This window comes from Mycteria americana, chromosome 2 (genome assembly GCF_035582795.1).
Source record: "Mycteria americana isolate JAX WOST 10 ecotype Jacksonville Zoo and Gardens chromosome 2, USCA_MyAme_1.0, whole genome shotgun sequence".
Taxonomy (NCBI): domain Eukaryota; kingdom Metazoa; phylum Chordata; class Aves; order Ciconiiformes; family Ciconiidae; genus Mycteria; species Mycteria americana.
The window spans coordinates 32,522,596-32,541,141 of NC_134366.1; the positions used below are offsets into that span (position 1 = coordinate 32,522,596).

At 36.1% G+C, this 18,546-nt stretch overlaps 1 protein-coding gene across 6 annotated transcripts in view; it reads right to left on the bottom strand.

Moving 5' to 3' along the window:
* DGKB (diacylglycerol kinase beta) overlaps positions 1-18,546 on the bottom strand; it is a 327,466-nt gene that overhangs the window by 252,533 nt on the left and 56,387 nt on the right. For all 6 annotated transcript variants that reach the window (XM_075495543.1, XM_075495545.1, XM_075495547.1 and 3 more), the window contains 5 exons: positions 16,924-17,077; positions 12,296-12,436; positions 6,298-6,347; positions 4,925-4,999; positions 4,272-4,391 (listed from right to left, as the gene is read on the bottom strand). In XM_075495543.1, the coding sequence (XP_075351658.1) occupies positions 4,272-4,391; positions 4,925-4,999; positions 6,298-6,347; positions 12,296-12,436; positions 16,924-17,077 (540 nt within the window). The remainder of the gene's footprint in view (positions 1-4,271; positions 4,392-4,924; positions 5,000-6,297; positions 6,348-12,295; positions 12,437-16,923; positions 17,078-18,546) is intronic.

Sequence of the window (18,546 nt, forward strand, 5' to 3'; positions counted from 1 at the left end):
ATAGGCCACTTCCCAAAAGTGTAATTATCAACCAGAAGGAGTAATTGCAAGGACATATCTGTGAATCTGTGTCTGGATGTGAAACAAACAAACTCTTGCCTTAGGAAGCAAAAACAAATTTGGAAAGTTGATGTGGGCTGTGAAAATTGCAGACTCAAGTGTGACACTCAGCAAAAAACTCTTACCTCATACATTTATTATTAAAAATTGCACCACATAAATAACAAATTCCTCTATATTTACCTAATTAATTTTTTTTCCTTCATGAAATTCTCACTTTTCATGAGAGCATTTCTTGGAACAACTAAACCTCAGAGTAAGAATTATGGGCCTTAAAGACAAAGGTTTCAGTAGGGGCAGTACAGAACACATTCAGCCATTACTAAGTGGAAAACGTGTAGTCATCCAAGTATAAATGGATTATACACATAAACAATTCCAAGGTCTCTTCTTGCAAAACAAATTTCAAAACAGTATGTGTATCACAGCACCCCTATAGAATAAGAACCAATTAAGTTCTTATATAAGTCCCTTATCTTGTACTGAAATTGTTTAGCACACCAATTGCCTTGAAAAGCACCAAAATAAGAATACATTCTTTCTATCCTGGAACATTCCCAGAGATAAAACTCTCTGTATTTCTAAGTTCTACCTTTACAGCAACTCTAAACTCAAGTTTTAGGGGGAAATAGAAAGCATAAAACCCAGTAAGATAAAATGAACTGGATATTTAGGTTGATTTCCTAGAGAAGTGAGACTTATTTATGCTCTTTGTCCCTTTATCTCCATGACTCTAAACTGCTCCAGCAACTTTTAAATTAATTTACTAATCTCAACTAAATTTGAGAGGGCAGTAGAAGTTTCATGAAAGTCTAGAAAAAGGGCTGGGGGGAGAGGCGGCAGAGAGAGAGAGATCAGAAGGAAAGTCAGGCAGATTTCCTTGTTGCTTCTTTTAACTTGGCAACAGCTGGTTGGCTAATATTTGTAGTAACAACCTAATACTCCTGTCTCTTTCAGACGGGGATTACTGATGAAGTCAGAGGGCAAAGACCACAAACCTGTGACAGATTAGGCTATCTCAACCCCATTTTTTAACAACACTAACTTGCTTATTCTTTTATTTTTGTATAATTCCATATTCCACTTAAATGCTGCTTTGAATTTTTTCAATTATTGTAACTAAAGCATCTAATAGAATATGTAACAAAAACTGATTGAAAGGCTTTAAATGTAATATAAAACTTTTACATGATATCTGACCTTTTTATATAGCTCTTAAAGGAAACTAAAGATTAAGTACAAAGAATGTAGCTGAATTCTGAAGATACTATGACAAATCTTCAGCTGAAATAAATTATCATAACTTCACTGATATTAGCATAACAAATTACACCAGCTGAGAATTTTGTATTGTTTGTACAAGCTCTGTACAAGAGTTAGGTAAATTACAGTAAGTTAATGGACCCCAATACAAAACAAATTAAAGACTTCACTGGTATCATAATTTTTTTTAAATAAACTACAGCGACAATTGTCACTATCACACCGGACAAGCTCTGAAATTGATCTCTTGGATGTAAAATTTCATCATTGCCTGAGTTCAGCATAGAGCCAAAGCATAGCTGGCTAAAGTTCAAAGAAGGTGAGAGAATTGTTTGGTTGTTTTGGGGGTTTTTTTGCTTATTTTCAACATGTGAAGACTACCTGGACATGCTAACCAGCATAAGCCAGTAGGTTATGCCCTTCATTTTCACATACTAATCAGCTTGTGGAAAACTTTAAGATACCAGAACTTTATTATTTGATTACTGAGTCCAAAAGACTCTTACCTTACTTTTCATTATCATAACTAAAAGGAGAGAGAAAGACAGCCAAAAAGCAGAGTCCTGGAAAGCTGGGTTCGCAAAATGTAACAACAGCGTGTAAAAAGAAGTAACAGTATTCCACTATTGGGAATGACGCACTGGAATGAACTCCTTGGGTAATACATTAGATGCTGTAAAACCAGGAAAATCACGCTATCAGTTTACACAAAATAACGATGGACAGGGATTAGAGTTTTAACTTTCTTGATTTAACTTTTCAGTGTCCTAAAGTACACTTAGATTTGATAATTTAGAACTGTGTACAAACAGAGGTAGTAACTTTTTGCTGGTTTGATGGGAAATTTTAAAATCTGGCTTTTCTCTACCTACTATGCGAATGGTGTAAGAAACCAAGAGCACTTTTAAACATGAAAAGAAAAATGGGATCCCTTTTAGAGGATGGCAACATTTCCTAGTAAATAATTAGCAAATGACTAGCAATTCAGCTTGTACAGTTCTGCAGCTAATGGACTTCATGCACAGGGAAGTAAAATATCAGAAAAGCATTAAAAGCCACCCCATCCATTTTACTCCAACTTTCAACTAATAAAACTGTGTTTATTGATCAAAAAGATATTTTGCATACTATTATAATATTTTTTCACAACTGTACATATATGTCTCTTCAACACAAGAAACACACAGTGTTTCCTGATGACAGAAACACTGACCTACGCTGACAGCAGGCTACAGAATTTTGATCATTGTTTAACGTATTTTTATTAATTCCCTAGTAAAGCTATGCACAGCAAGATAAATTACCTAATAACTAGTAAAAATACTCAGAAGGATAAAATGTCTGATAACATACATTTACATAGCTTCTTTCTAATTATATAGCTTTTGCTTTAGTATGAAAATAAATCTCTACAGAAGGATCTGCATTAATTTATCACGGAATTTGAGTTTCAAATTTAGAAAGAATGACATGTAGACAGTGAAAAATACTCCCAGAACAACTACACTACCTGTCACAAAAGAAAAATCTGTACTGAAAATGACTACCAGTTCTCTGCTATACTGAGTGCTTGAGAGTATTTGCTGCCCTTTGTTTAGAGTAATTCTGTGGAAATAATGGAATACAGCCTGACAAAGATCTGTTGTTTGATGACAGGGAAGTAATTTAACATTTTTGTTACTCAGTCACACATACAGAATTAGGGAATTAGTACTTACAGTGATCCAAATGTACTGAAAGTTATCCTCAATTCAGATATTTAGCTGGTAATTTGATTAATAAGATTTTGCAAGAATTTGAGATCTTCTGCTAAATGCACTGTTTTGTATGCATATTTCCCTACGGAAGGTCTCAGTCTGACTATTCTTTGTGAAAATAAAATACCACAGAGCAACTAGGGCAGTCTAGGTTTAGTTCAGGCTGTAGCAGTATATGGGGAAAGTACATATTATTTATTATTTCACCTCAATATCTGAAAAAGACTTCAGAAAAAAAGTAAATAAAAATGTTTTCTATAAAATAACAGAAAAGCCTTTGAAACATATGCTAAGATACATGTGCTCAAAATTAGCTCAAATACAGGACAGCAGGTGGCACTGGCAACATGCCAGTGTTAAAACAGCGGTGTTGAACTGGTATAAAATCGATCATATTATGTCTGTCTTATCTTTAATGTGAAGTTGTAAATGTACAAAGCATAAGCTCTTCTTTCGTAACACTTCACCCTTTGGTGTAAGTGTTCTCTTTGATATTGCTACTTAGTATAGTTTATTAAGGTAGTTACAGAGACGGAAGAACTATCTTCACAGGGATGTATCATGACAGGACAAGAGCCAACCAGCAATAATTGCCACAGAAGAAATTCCATCTGCGCATAAGAAAAAAGCTCTTTCCCTTGAGAACAATTAACACTGGGAGAGGTTGCCCGCAGAACTGGTGGAATCCACATCACTGGAATTATTCAGGACTAGGCTTGACAGGACCCTGGATAACTCAATTTGCATTCCTGCCTTTAGTAAGAGGCTGGCCCAGGTGATCTCCAGAAGTTCCTTCCAACCTAGATTGTTCTGTGACTCCATATGGTTAGGCCACACAACACAGCCCCATGCTGAGAAGCCTAGACACTGCTCCAAGCCAGCTGTAACATACACACGGGCAGTAAAACATTCTTAACAGATACTACTGCAGCTAGGAATTAACAATATGCTGTTAACAGGACAAATTAATCAGCTTTTTACAGCTTCCAGCTCCAGAGCTTGCTTATTTGGTGTTGCTTCAAACATGCTAATGTACCTCTGACTTTGAAGACACACTTCTGTTCTTTGCATGTCATTCAGCCATAGTAGAGAAAAGAAAAGCCATTCCTTACACAGGCCACAGAGAAACTAACCTGAGGGCCACAGCTGACATGCAAGCAGAAACTTGACACTCTTTAGGTTAATACTTACATTTTCTAACCCAAGGAGGACCAAGAGCGGGATTGTTGTCATTCCTCCTTGAATCCACTCTTCTAGAGAAACAGTGCCATCATGATCATAGTCAATTTCTTCCATCATTTCATGAAGGATCTACACAGTTTAATGAAAAATCTCATAAATTCCATATTCTAATATAGCAAGAAGATATGTACAGATCTCCAATTCCCTCATCCACATGCAAAAATTAAGGAAAATATTATTTGTATGGCACCTGTACTACAACAAGTACTGAGAGGTCAGAAAATAAAGTGTCATATTCTTATTTACATTTTATTATCACCTAAAGTTCTCAAACTAAGTTTTGTCCCTTTGTGTACATACTATTTAAAATACAAATAACAGGTAGTTACTTTTAAGAAATTTTCAGAGACAAACCAGTTGTGTTATAAATGTTAATTACTACATGCACTGAAGAAAAGCCTTAAACTGTAGCAAGAATGTTTCACAGATCAGATTTAATCAGAAAAAGGTTCATGAAAGTGCTAATTGACAGCGTCATAGTGGAGCACAGACTTATTTCTACCTTACTAATATACAGAATCACACGTTGACATGAAGTATCACAAAATGATTAAATGCCGTCTCTAGCAACATTAAAAAATTGTGATAAAATGGATGCTTACTGGACTCAGTTCAGTAACATCCCATTCAAGGTATTCTGCAACATGCATCATTTGAGCAATGATATTTTCCAGCTCCTACAGATGAAAGAAAAAGAATGATAGTATTTAATGCAATATTATAAAGACAAATTCTGCTGCGAGCAACTTATAATTCAAACATACTGCATTCAGTGACACTGTTTCATCAATGTTCCTAGTAAAATGTCCTTTACAGTGGAAGTTGTCCACTCTTAGGTGAATCTACTTCACTAGCAGAACATCAGGCATGAACCGCAAAGCATGCAGGGAGGTGAAATGCAGCCCCACAACCAAAGGACAGACTCTGGGTTGAAAGTAGTAATAGTTTCTTCCTTCCTAGTTGTTCACTCAACTATTGGTTTCATGATCTGAAGTCCACCCTGTGATATAATGATGTGAGGTCCTTTAAATTCCAGCACCCTAACAAACTATTTTTTTGACAGCAATTGTATAATTTGCAACTTTCGAATGGAAATAAGGCATAAAGTAGACAGTATAAACTAATACAGAGATATTTTCTTACCATTACAGTGTTGTAATTTCCGTTGATCACATACCACTAGTGCTTTTCCACATTCATATATACAGTTTGGTTTGTAAACATGCCCAAATGCTTATCTAGAACCATTCTGAATTCTCATGTGTATTTATTATGCACTAGCTATCTAATTAATATTTTGTATTGCCTAAAACTATGATACAGTATTTACTTTACACCTCTATGTAACTTAGCTTCCCTGTTCCCCTATCACTTAAGGGAATCACCTCCTTTTCTTTACCAATCCACTCTATGTTGTCTTACTTCAGGGAGGTAAAAAAGGGAGGAAAAAAAAGAAAAAGAAAAAAGAAAGCTGCCAATAAAATACTTCTTTCTGTTAGGTAACAGAAAAAAAAAAGTTACATTTTTTAAATGATTGCTATTTCTCTGATTTTCCTTCAAACATTTCGTTGGGCTACTCCTCAAAACTTTGTCTTTAATTCTCCATTGTCTCCATTCTTAATAACATCATGGATGTTCTGACATCTCTCCACATACATCCACTGTGTGACTCTCACACTTTCCCCTTTTAATGAAATCTTTACAAATGGTGCTTTCATACACATCTCCTGGCAGCATACTAGAATTCTAGGAATGATATTAATGTGTTCCCTACAGTAATATGATTGAAAATCAGAGGACTATAGAATAGGACTCCACGATAGCAGTGTCAGCATTTGAAAATTTATACAGTTGTAGAAGCAGCAGCTTAATGGATAAATATAATATAAACTTGATTTGGATTAATGTAGCTTTGTATAGGTATGCCATTATGACATACTCTTACAATACATTAAAATACATAAATTAACATTACCGAACTATCCAGGTATCCATTCCCATCTGTATCATATAAGCGAAACATAACTAAAAAGGGAACAAAAAGAGAAGGAAACTCTGTTAGAACCCATAGTAACAACATTATTTCATTAAAAAAAATCAAACACAAAACAACCAAACGTGAGTTTCAAAGAAAGGACAAATATTAACATTTCCCTTTCATGATCACACTAACTGTAGACCCACCAAACACTTCATATTATGTGAGAGGTTCACTCAGTGACTACCCTGCCACAGTGCCTCCAAGGAGACATATAAGCAGGACAGTACAATTGCACCTTTTCCACATAATCACTCCAACAGCTAATTTGGTCTGTGAACTTAATTCTGGTTCCTCCTGGAGATGATCTGTATTCATGGTGAGTACCGCCAAAAGGCCCTTCTCTGTCATCTCACCAAACATAGGATAAGACACAATTGGTCAGGCAAATGTTGATAAGCCTGCTTAAGTTACAATACTACCCTACTCCCTCGGTTGCAGCTATCACTATTCAACAGCGATATTGCTTTAGAAATGCTTTCTGACCAATGCAACAGAAGATTATTATTTGAAGTATCTCATCAGCCAAATCCAACAATAAACATTCCTCACAGACTACCAGCATGACTCCTCCCAGGATCAGACTTGCTTCATCAATTTGGAAATGTATTCCCAACATTTTGGGGAGCTACTCAGACAAGAATAGCTGCATTTTGACAGGGATAGAGTTAATTTTTTCCATAGTAGCTTGTATGGGACTATGTTTTGGATTTGTGCTGAAAAGAGTGCTGATAATACAGGGACATTTTCATTATTGCTGAGCTGTGCTTACACAGAGTCAAGGCCTTTTCTGCTTCTCACCCCACCCCACCAGCGAGTAGGCTGGGGGGGCACAAGAAGCTGGGAGGGGACACGGCTGGGACAGCTGACCCCAACTGACCAAAGGGCTATTCCATACCATATGGCGTCATGGTCAGCACATAAAGCTGGGGGAAGAAGGAGGAAGGGGAGGACATTCGGAGTGATGGCGTTTGTCTTCCCAAGTAACTGTTATGTGTGATGGAGCCCTGCTTTCCTGGAGATGGCTGAACACCTGCCTGCCCATGGGAAGGAGTGAATGAATTCCTTGTTTGGCTTTGCTTGTGTGTGCGGCTTTTGCTTTACCTGTGAAATTGTCTTTATCTCAACCCACGAGTTTGCTCACTTTTACTCTTCTGATTCTCTCCCCCTTCCCACCGGGGGCGGGGGGAGTGAGCAAGCAGCTGTGTGGTGCTTAGCTGCCAGCTGGGGTTAAACCACGACAAATATATACTTCCAAGTTTGTATCATCACTTGATTCCAGCCACAAGAGCGGGTATGTCCACCATTACCAAGATATTTCAAAGCAGCTTACTCAGCTGATCATATACCACATTAGATTGCAGAGCAGAAAGAAGCCTGAAGCTTTGGTAGGAATACTGTTAAAAGGCTAAAGACGAAAACCAGAAGCCTAAGAATACCTCACTCTTTGTCCCTACTTTCTGGGCCAGTTTGTCAGAGGTCTGAAATCTAAACACCATCCCCTTCAAAAATGCTCATTTTTCTCCCCCTAGATCTATTTTCTATGGAGTAAGAAGAGAGCCCATGTACAGGTGGTTCCAGGACACTGTAATGCCTTGACTGATAGCAAAAACTGAGCAATCTGCTTACAAACTGTCTTATCAGATGCCTTTGGAAAGGCATAACATATGACCTATTCAACAGTGAACAATCCCACCACACTGGATCCACAGCAAATGCTGTTACAGTCCAATAAATTCTGCAAGCAAAGCTTATCACAGTTTTCAGGAAACAATATAATGGCAAGTGAGAGGAAATTCTTAGCAATTAGAAAGTAAATTTCAGAAAGAATTTGACTGGTTTTGACTTACAGCAAAACATATTTAACTGCTATACGGATTGGTTTGCTTCCCTTATATACCCCGTCTTATTCCCAAGTTGTTCACCTAACTGTGGGGAGAAAAGGTAAGTACTATACCTCTCTACCACTTCAGCAATTTTTGCCTCTACATCACACTGCTCTTAAGAGCTGTAATATAAGATTGAAGATATTTACTGTAGTACCTTGTTTCAAGCTACAAAGGTCCATTATTCATTAGTGATAGGCTAAGAAAACATATAAAAATATCTTTCTTTGCCTGTGAATTACATAGCAGAAATGTTTCAGTGTAAAACAAGAGCTAATGCTAAAAGCCACCAGAGATTGGTACTGTCCCTGCTAGTACGCCTTCTACCAAAGCTGCGCAGAGCACGACAGCTAATATTATCTGGCAAAGGTACCATTAAGCATTCACAGTTTCCATAGGGATGAATCACTGAATCACTCAGTGATAAAGTTCAAATCATTTGGTTCTCCTTCCTCCTCCTCTGCGATTGTAATGCACTGGTTGAAAGAATGTTCCACAGTTATCATGAAAGCAAGTTTTAGCATCTCCCTGATCTTTACCCACTCTAGAGAAGTAGTGCTTACAACTTTTTTTTCCTTTAACATGAATCAGTAGTTCTAATCAGTCATTTAAAAACAGACATTAGCATAATTATAACTGTTTCACCTTTGTAGCAAACAAAGTCTCTCCGATTACATATGTACTGGGTAGTGAAAAGGCTCAATCTGTGCTCTTGGCTAGACTCTGAAAAACTATGCTACTGGTGTTGCATGCAATCTCTTTTCTATTCATACCCTGCTAAATATTCATGTTCTTGCTGATTCATGCACTCTAGGAGAAAAAACAACAACAAAATGATAAAAACAACTGAACAAAAGTTCTGATGCAAACTACGGCACCCAAGTCAATCTTTTATATTTCTTTTCCCATCCCCTTACCTGACAGCACTGACTGGACACTTGATTTCTATTACTAGACTGCATACCTTTTGTAAGTAATTAAAAATGTATTAAAATAAAATTACCAAGAGGAGATCAGTTGCTGCACCACTATACTTTCACCTGCAACCTCTGGACTTCTAACCTTTCATATGACAAAAGGTGGCATCCCAGAAATTCCAAAAGTTCAAAATTATGTTCTTTTGAGAAGAAATTGGGGAATTCATTCTCAAAAACACATGCACAAACAAGTGCTGAATGCACTTTCTATTTTCACCAGCGCATGTACTTTGAAAACTGTAAGGCTTGTCACTCTCCACAGAAGCCTGAGGGTCCAAGAACTGCTTAGCACAGAAAAAAGACAGACTATAACTAATCATATTACTGCAAAAATACAAAAGAACAGTGTGGCATTCTTGAAGCTTCTGTTGGTATGGAAAGAACAGAAACAGAAGAACCTGGAGAGAGTCTTGATAAGAGAAACTGGCAAAAAAACCCCACAGCTTATAATTCTCGGAGTTTCTGTTCATAATAGTGTCGAGAAGTTTGAGAGCTTGTAAGCATGTTATGCTTGTAAAGCTATGGTACCTGTGGAGGTCGTATGCTTCCTCCACCATTTATGTCTAATGCCCCTCATACTGCCTCCTGGCACTTCTCTGAACAGTTTCACAAGAGATACATGTCTGGCATCCATGGTTATACTGATAAAAAACACATACAAATTGAGGAATGGGTTGTGCTGATAAAGCCTCATGTAATTGTGAGCTAAAATAATTTCTGCTGTTGGGGTCATTAAAGGAAGAAAAGTTGAGCTACAGAACACCACTGTTCAGTTCTTAGGAAGTACCCTGCATATTTACAAGGGGTCTTTCTTACACATTCAAGAATCATAGTGTGGACACCAGCAAGCAAAGCTTGGTACTTGTGAAAACAACATGGAGAGCAGAAAATGGTTTCTATGGATCAAGTATACAGGTTGAGCCACAGAGCATGAAGGTACTTAAGAATATAGATACGCCTTGAACTATTTGCAATATGACCTTAAAAAGAGAACTTAAATTATTCCAATGTATCTCTCCTAGGAAAGTCTGTGATACTCTTTATATTCAGGCCCTCTATAGTTTATGAATAATAGATATGCCAAGCATGACAAACAAATGAGGTTCACAGTGCTTAAGACCTCTAGAAATACACTGTTAATAGGTTAGAGAATCCATTTATCTGCTGGCATATTTGTAAATCTATGAAAATCCATAGATCATACAGATCCAAAACCTAAACACTATTTCCTCTTAGTGCATTTTATCTTAAAAAATCCTCCAGCTTATATCAGATTTTATTTGAAAGCACTGCTTCCATGTTCTGCTTGTCATGAATCAAGTTTCCAAACACTCAGCTATGATTCAGAGTGTTTCCATTTTTTGTCAACAGAAAAAAAAATCATTATTTGAGATTAGTATTAATATTAATGTTGGCAACTCTGGAATAAGCCATCCTTTCTTTTTTCACTCCACTGCTACTAATTCATAATGTACCTTACAGCCACAGGACCTACTGCTATAAAATTATTTCAGACAAAGGGTTAAATTATACCATTAATTTATAAGGACAATTCAACTAAAATCAACAGGGATTTCTGCATACGAGTGGTACAGGATAAGCCAAAATTTAGACACTAAAAAGTGACTATATTTCAATTCTGTATGACGAAGTAGAAAAGAAACCTATATAATAACCATGTCCTTAATTATATGTAGTAAATGCAAATGATCTTGAATATACAAAACATGTAAGTACCATACATTTATTGGATCAGGCTCTCTCACTCCTAAATCATACATATCATTCATAGTCTTTTGTCTATGCAGTTCCTGTTGCAGGAAGTTTATGGAACTAAACTAAACTAAACTAAACTCATCACCTGGTCCTCTGTCCCTCCCCCTTTTCATTGTACCAATTCCTGACACCACAGGAGGCAACTGATCTCCATTTCATGCTATGGTTTGTGCATAGAGCTCTTAAGAGCTCTGATAAGGCTTGCATAACTTGCTACCATGAAACAGTTATTATATTGTAAGTTGAATTAAATCCTAGGATCTTAGTTTTCCTGTGCTTGTGTTCTGAATGCGCATTCACACATACATCCTCATATTCTAACCATATGATACCAAATTGTTATTACCAAATTTGAGGATGGCTCCTTATAATCTTTGCTGAGGCAAAGGTATCAGTGACCTTACAGTACAAAGTAGTCATTGTAAGCTAACTACAGGTAATGAAACATCAAGATACTTCAACAACATGCGGTCATGTAACCTTGTAATGAATTTCTCATTCCGGCAGAAGCAGCCTACTGTTTGCATTTCCTATCATATTGAGTATTTACTTTCCATACGGTATTAGAGCCTGATCCCACAGGTCTTTTATAGACAGACCAGCTACGTATATCAAAGTATATTCGGCCTCAGTAAGGACTATATGATTGGATTGACTGTTTATCTATCTGGAAAACTGGCTTCTAAAATTCCATAATGGGGAAACACTTGGTTTCTTTCCTTTTTCCTCCAATTCGCAGATCAAACTCTCAGTTATTTTTTGAACAGGTAGAGGTGTTGGGCTTTAATGAATCGGGCCCCTAATTAAAAAAATCAACTTCCAGTGTCAAACACTCATTTCCAACAGTGGTGCAGACTTGGATCATTCTTGGCTTTTCTGTATTCACTAATATTATAGAGCCCACGGCCTATATTAACAACTATTCTTCATTTGAATTAGCTTGTTTTCTACACATTATTCACCACTTCCATATAGCTCTAAGCATCCTCAGTGTATTTAGTTTTTCTCAGATCTGATACTAATCAAGAGACGACAGTATAGAAAGGATTATTTTAACAGCAGAATGTATGATACTTACTCCCCATCTTAGCATGTGTTAGAATTTAATTAAAATCTCATCAAATGAATACTATTAGCAAGAATAAAAGATCATTTCTGCAATAATGGTCGCCTAGAACCATATTTTTATAATGCAGCTACTCAAAACTGAGTCTTAAACTCAGAAAATTTAGAAACAGAATTTTTGATGACTTATTGAAATAAATATATAAAATTAGCTTAAAAAAAAGAACATACATTCTAGCTTGTCTTCAGGTCTTCCCCTTTCTAGCAGTGACAAATAGCAAACAATATCTTTCAGCTGGATCATGTCTGGTAAATGTAAGTTGGCAGGAGTAGGAGGTCGGGATGTAGAGGTACCTTTGTTAAGTCTCAGACCTGGAAATAACACATAGCCTTTGTTACTCTTAACATATGATATAAGCAGAAAATGAAAATATAACTCTTGCATACATGCATCTTCGTTTTATGTAAATCTCAGATAACGTCTTAATTTAAATATTAACGTGAAGTTTTAAACAATTCATGTTCATAGTTTATCCAGCAAAGGCAGAATTAAAATGATAATGAGGTTCTAAAATATTATATGGGTAGAGCAAACTATTGGAAAAAAATCAGTTATGGGAATGGCATAACCCTTTGTTTCATTTGTGTTGATCTGATGTCATCTGACTACAAAAAAATTTGGTGAGTATTTTTATTCTACCACATTACGTGTTCATTTAAGTATTAAAACAATCCCTGCCCAATGTTGCATCCACTTCCTTGTGCTTGTAGAAGCTTCATCTAACTTATAGATTGACACCAGCTACACTAATTGAAGATGTTTTAGTGTCAAAGAAAACTCTGATAATACCCAAGTGTGTAGTCTTCCCAAAAACACAGCCAGATGTGTGTCAGACGAACACACATTTAAAACATGGAAGCCTCGGCCACAGAATACTATGAAAATAAACACAGAATTTAAATAATAGTCATAATAAATGCTCAAACATTGTGATCAAGAGCAGTTCCAGCATACCACTTGGAATACAAGTTTCAACATTGCCAAACTTTTTGTTTCAAGAGAACATTAATATGACTGGTCCTGATGATATTACTGGAATATGCAGGACCAATAAATAGAGGAAAAAAAGGGGAAGGACAGGAGAACACAGAGAAAGCAGTAATAAAACTTTCTTTACAAGTTTATTACATTTCTCACTGACTTTAGTGATGTTAAAGATGAAACTTTACAAAAGGATTTACTGTTCTTAAATATTTTCTATAACTAATTCAGAACAGATTCGTCAGTGCACATATAACCTGCATACATAATTTCTCTCATTCATTTGTCTTGGACAAGTTAATTACTGTAGCTAATGGAAACAGAATTCTGGTGGGTTTTTGCCCCTGAAAAACTTCATTACAATCTGAAGACATTTTCAAAGGTTTATTGAGGTACACATGTTAAAAAAAATTTCAGTAAATAAGAGCAAATTGGCATGCAGAAAATATATCTTTGAAGCAAGTTCATGTTCATTATTTCAGGCAGATAATAAACACTGAAAGTAAATATTTAAATGAATAAAAAGATTTAATTGGGCAATGTTCTACTAAATAAGCTTGTGTATCAGTTAAGTGCCCTGAAAATTAAGATATTATAAAAAGTTAATCAATTAAGATGCTAGCTTTAATCACATAATTTACACAAATAGTTCACATTCCAGTCTTACGTGAATCTTATGCACAGAATATAATGTATTATGAAACTTGGGCTAGCTCGTTTCAAAAATGTATAGTCCTGAAATCCAAATGAAAAAGCATACAAATTTTAAGGTATCTTTTAGCTTATCATCAGCTGCAAGGTACAGGTTAAAGTATTACTTCTTAATCAGAGGTGGGAGAGGGGTGGCTGCAATGTGCTGACTTACAGATGACTTACAGTGCTGCTGCTTACCTGGCATCTGTTTCCATCTCTCTTCAGACACCTTAACTGAAAATACAATTTATAAACAGACATAAATGACCAAGAGACACTAAGTAAAAAATGGACACATGCCAGAGAGATTTATGAACCCTGCTACTTTCCTTGTGATCTTCTCTAGCTCTCATGTACCTTTCCATTTTCCAGAAGAATGTCAAATGTTTCTGACAAATTTATTTCCCAGTACAGTCAGTTTTTTTCACTACTGGAGACATTTAAAACTTACTAGATATCCTAAAACAAAGGTTTCCATAATTTTCATTTGCGCATCAAAATGTACCAATGAACACTTTTTCCCTTTAATGCTACAAATTATAAAGATATAACATCTAGTTTAAATCTCAGGTAATTGAATTACAATATGAACAGTATATTTTCAAGCACAAATAACTCTTGCATGAGGTGAACTGATTGTCTCTCTGAACATTCTTTGAATATAACAATTTATCAAACAGTCCTTCTGGTATTACACTAAATGCATATGGAAGGCTACTAATCTGGTCTCATGTTACATTATGTCTAAAGTCCTTACTAGCAGAAAAAGATGAAAATTAACTACAAACTTGGAAAAGTGAGTGAAGGAGAAAAAAATTCTAGGAGGTAGCATTAGAATAAGAAACTTAGTATACAGTTTAAACAACAACAATAATAATAATAGCTAGTAGTAGTAGTAGTAGTAGTAGTAGTAGTAGTAGTAGCAGTAGTAGTAGTAGTATACCACACATAACAGAGAGAATTATAGTGAAAGTGAAGAAAGCTGAGCATGGCCTATACAGGGCAGAATTTAGCTGTAACCCTGGCAATGACCTAAAACCAGCTGTTATCATTTCTACATATGAAGTCTCAAAACCATAGAAATACAACACCAGAATGATAAAAGATGATTTTTTTGAAATAGTAGTAGTCAGACAACACATGTAAAAATACAGCATAATTAATAAATATGCACCACTAAATGGCAGCTGCTATTGGGAGTTATCAGGCAAAAAGTGTTAAGTGTAAAAGATTACAAATTTTGGTGGCTGGTACAGTGCATGTTTATTGCTGATGCTACTCATTGATGAAAACATCAATGAAAAATTAAAAGTAATGAAAGTGGAAATTAAATTACGCTGCTGAGACTTTATAGGCAACAGAATCTATATTCATAGTTGAAAAAAATGCAATGCTGAAAATTGATGACATCCAAAATATACCCTGCAGCATACAATAAAGAATACATTTAGACATGCCCTTGGAGATTCTGTTGCAAAGCATCTTTGAGGGCAAGGGACTGAATCACTGGTCTATATGACTTGCCTAAACCCATGAGTAAGTCATTATCAGAGCTGTAATTAGCAACAGAAGGTTTTGAATACTCCACACAACTGACTACACCATAGTCCACTAAGGTCTGCACATGGAACCAGTCTAGATAACTAACAACAAAAGCCCAAGAAGCTGGAAATGTACTGCCTACACAGCAGATATTTGTGGAAGGAGATGTGTCCATGTCACTTCTGATTAAAAAGGATAGAAAAAGAGACCTGAAGAATTCAATTCAAATGAAAAAAAAAAAATTATATGAAGAATTATACCCTCGATGTGGTAAGCAAGCTTTGCTAGCAGAAAAAAGTTTTTTCAGTTAAATCTAATTACAGTTAATGACCATTATATATATACATTACAATATAATAGAAGAAGATAATGTAATATGGGTTTTTTGCTTTGTTTGTTTGTTTGGTGGGTTTTGCCAGGAAATATAAAGCTAAGAAGTGGAAATAACAGGTAGTGTAAACTTAAATAAAGAAAAATAACTGAAACCCATCTATTTAACATAGTTGAGAACAGCATACACTAAAAAAAACACCAGGTCAGACTCAATGGCTGATATCTGAAAGCCTACAATTGGTATTGTACACTTAGTCATCTATGGAAATCTAGTGCTTGGTATCTGCAAGAAAAGCTAAGATTTCAGCTAGTAGTACTTGTACCAAATTCACAACTTCTGGATGAGTTGCAATTTGAGGACACCTAATCTTCATTTAAAGAATTCAAGCAATTAAGTACCCATCAAACCACTTGGTAACTTGCTCTAAGAGCTTGACTATCCCAGCTGTTCAAACATGCAGTTTATTTCATTAAATTAGTCTAGCTTCTGCTTTTAGCTACTGGATTTTGATAGAGTTCCCAAATTGCTAAAGTGCTAAACCAAATATTTCAAGTTAGGAAGGTAACCTTAAATTTCTTCTGCAAATTTTCTTTAAAAGTTTTATAAAATTTTGTTAAGTTGACAGTTTTTAATGCTATTTTGCATGGAAATATTTGAACATGTTACGTCCTCTGAACTCAAAATAACTTTTAATAAAAATGTGTGATTTAGCATGAAAATTTCAAACTGCATTAAAGAAGATCCGTTTATATATATAGGGAAAAGAAATAATCCTAACACTTACAGGACACTTAAAATATCAGTAGCTGAGAAATATGTAGGATTACTAATAGCAGTATCACACCTAGACAATTAAGAGAAACAGCAGTAACTGGGCACAGAAACTGTAGAGCACCAGCAGGAGCCTTCTGCATGAAGCTCTGAAGGTTTCTAAGTGTTTATACAGTAGGGTAGGCAGCAAGATCATGTAACCATAGCAATCTGATTAGCATTAACGTGACAAAGACTGTCCACTTGGTGTCTCAGCTGCATCATTATTGTGAATTAAAAAGGGAAAACCATTTAATTTCCATTTCTTTTCACAGTATTTCTTGTTCATGATTGACTTAGTTTCTCCAATTTCACAAATATCAGAACAAAAAAAGAAATACATATAGTTTAGAATTCCATATATTTATAGCTATTAGAAGTAAAATAGCAGGGGGAAGGAACCTTGAGCTCTTATATTACTGCGATTTTATTACTTACCTCCAGAAAGGTGTTGCGGTTTGTTTTTTATTAACGGGCTGCAGTGAGAGATTTTGTTGCTAAATGACGTAAAAAGATGCTCAATGAAATCATCTGGTAACTCTGCCTCCAGAAAAGTCTTCATGAACAGCTTGAACCCCTCTAAATCAATTGTCTAGAGTGGGGGAAAAAAAAAGTATTTTGAATTGTTCATTTTGCAAAAACTTTCATACTAATCCATCAAATAATATTCTGTTAACAAAAACTTCAGACTGTCATTGAAAATACTGATTTCTGAAGATATAGCCTGGCATACCTATTCTTGAAAGTGACTGATTATTGAATTAAGTATTACTCTGAAAACTCACAGTATTGCTACAATAGCCCAGAGCACAGTGTAAGATAGCCCAGAGTAAATTCAGAGCACTTTTATCAGGACCCCGAAACTAAGTTCCATGCTCTCTAGGTTCTTGATTGGAATATGGCTTAACAGCACGTACAAAACTGCAACCAAAGGCAGCTATGGAGCTCACAGGGATGTACCCAGCAAGCCTTAGCTTTTCCCATAATTAGGCAGACAACAAGCAGGGGATTTTAGGATGCCTAATTCACGGAATTGAAGGCCTCCTGTCTTTTCCTAGGTGGCAACACGTTTTGCTGGTATTTGTCAAAGAGAAACTAATCATCCTGTCTCAAATAGGTTCTAATAGTCAAATGATAGTGCCGAGACAAGCAACCTTACTTACAGGGAAAAAAAAGTTGTTGATTTGAAACATTTGTCATTTAGTTCAATTTGGTTTTGCTTTTGCCAGCAAGGTAAGAGCTGATTAATGAAACTTCATTGATGATTTCTCCTGGTAAGACAGCATTGTCTGTTTTAAGTAATAAAATGAATCATAGAATCATAGAATATCTCAAGTTGGAAGGGACCCATAGGGATCATTGAGTCCAACTCCCTGCTCCTCGCAGGCCTACTTAAAACTAAACCATATGACAAAGAGCGTCGTCCAGCCACTCCTTGAACTCTGGCAGGCTTGGTGCTGTGACCACTTCCCTGGGGAGCCTGTTGCAGTGGCCAACCACCCTCTCAATGAAGAGCCTTTCCCTAACGTCCAGTATGAACTCCCCCTGACGCAGCTTCATTCCATTTCCTTGTGCTCCCTCGCTGGCCACCAGAGAGGAGATCAGCACCTCCCCCTCCACTGCCCCCCCTTGAGGAAGGTGTAAGACTGCGATGAGGTCATAGCAGTGTAAAGCATTATGATCCTATTTTATCCTGCTAATATAGAACCGCTAAAGATAAAGGTGTCCTGAAACATATCAAGAGAGCTTGAGACAATTCAGTTTTATCTCAGAAATAACTGTGACACAACTGCATACTTATCAATGATGCTACCCAGTTACATATGTGATGTTTTAAAATAGCTTATCAGTCATTAATCTGCAAAGCGTAGTGTTGCTGTCTTTGTTTCTAGATCAAACAGGACAGCAACTTTTCACCACTAAATAATTAAGGGATAAAGCCACGTTATAGCAGAAAATTGACTTGGAGACATTTCCCCATGCTTCAGGAAGACTCCATTTCTCCACAGAAAACTCCAGTGCAACTCCTGTAGTTCACTACAGTGAACACAGCATTAGGAG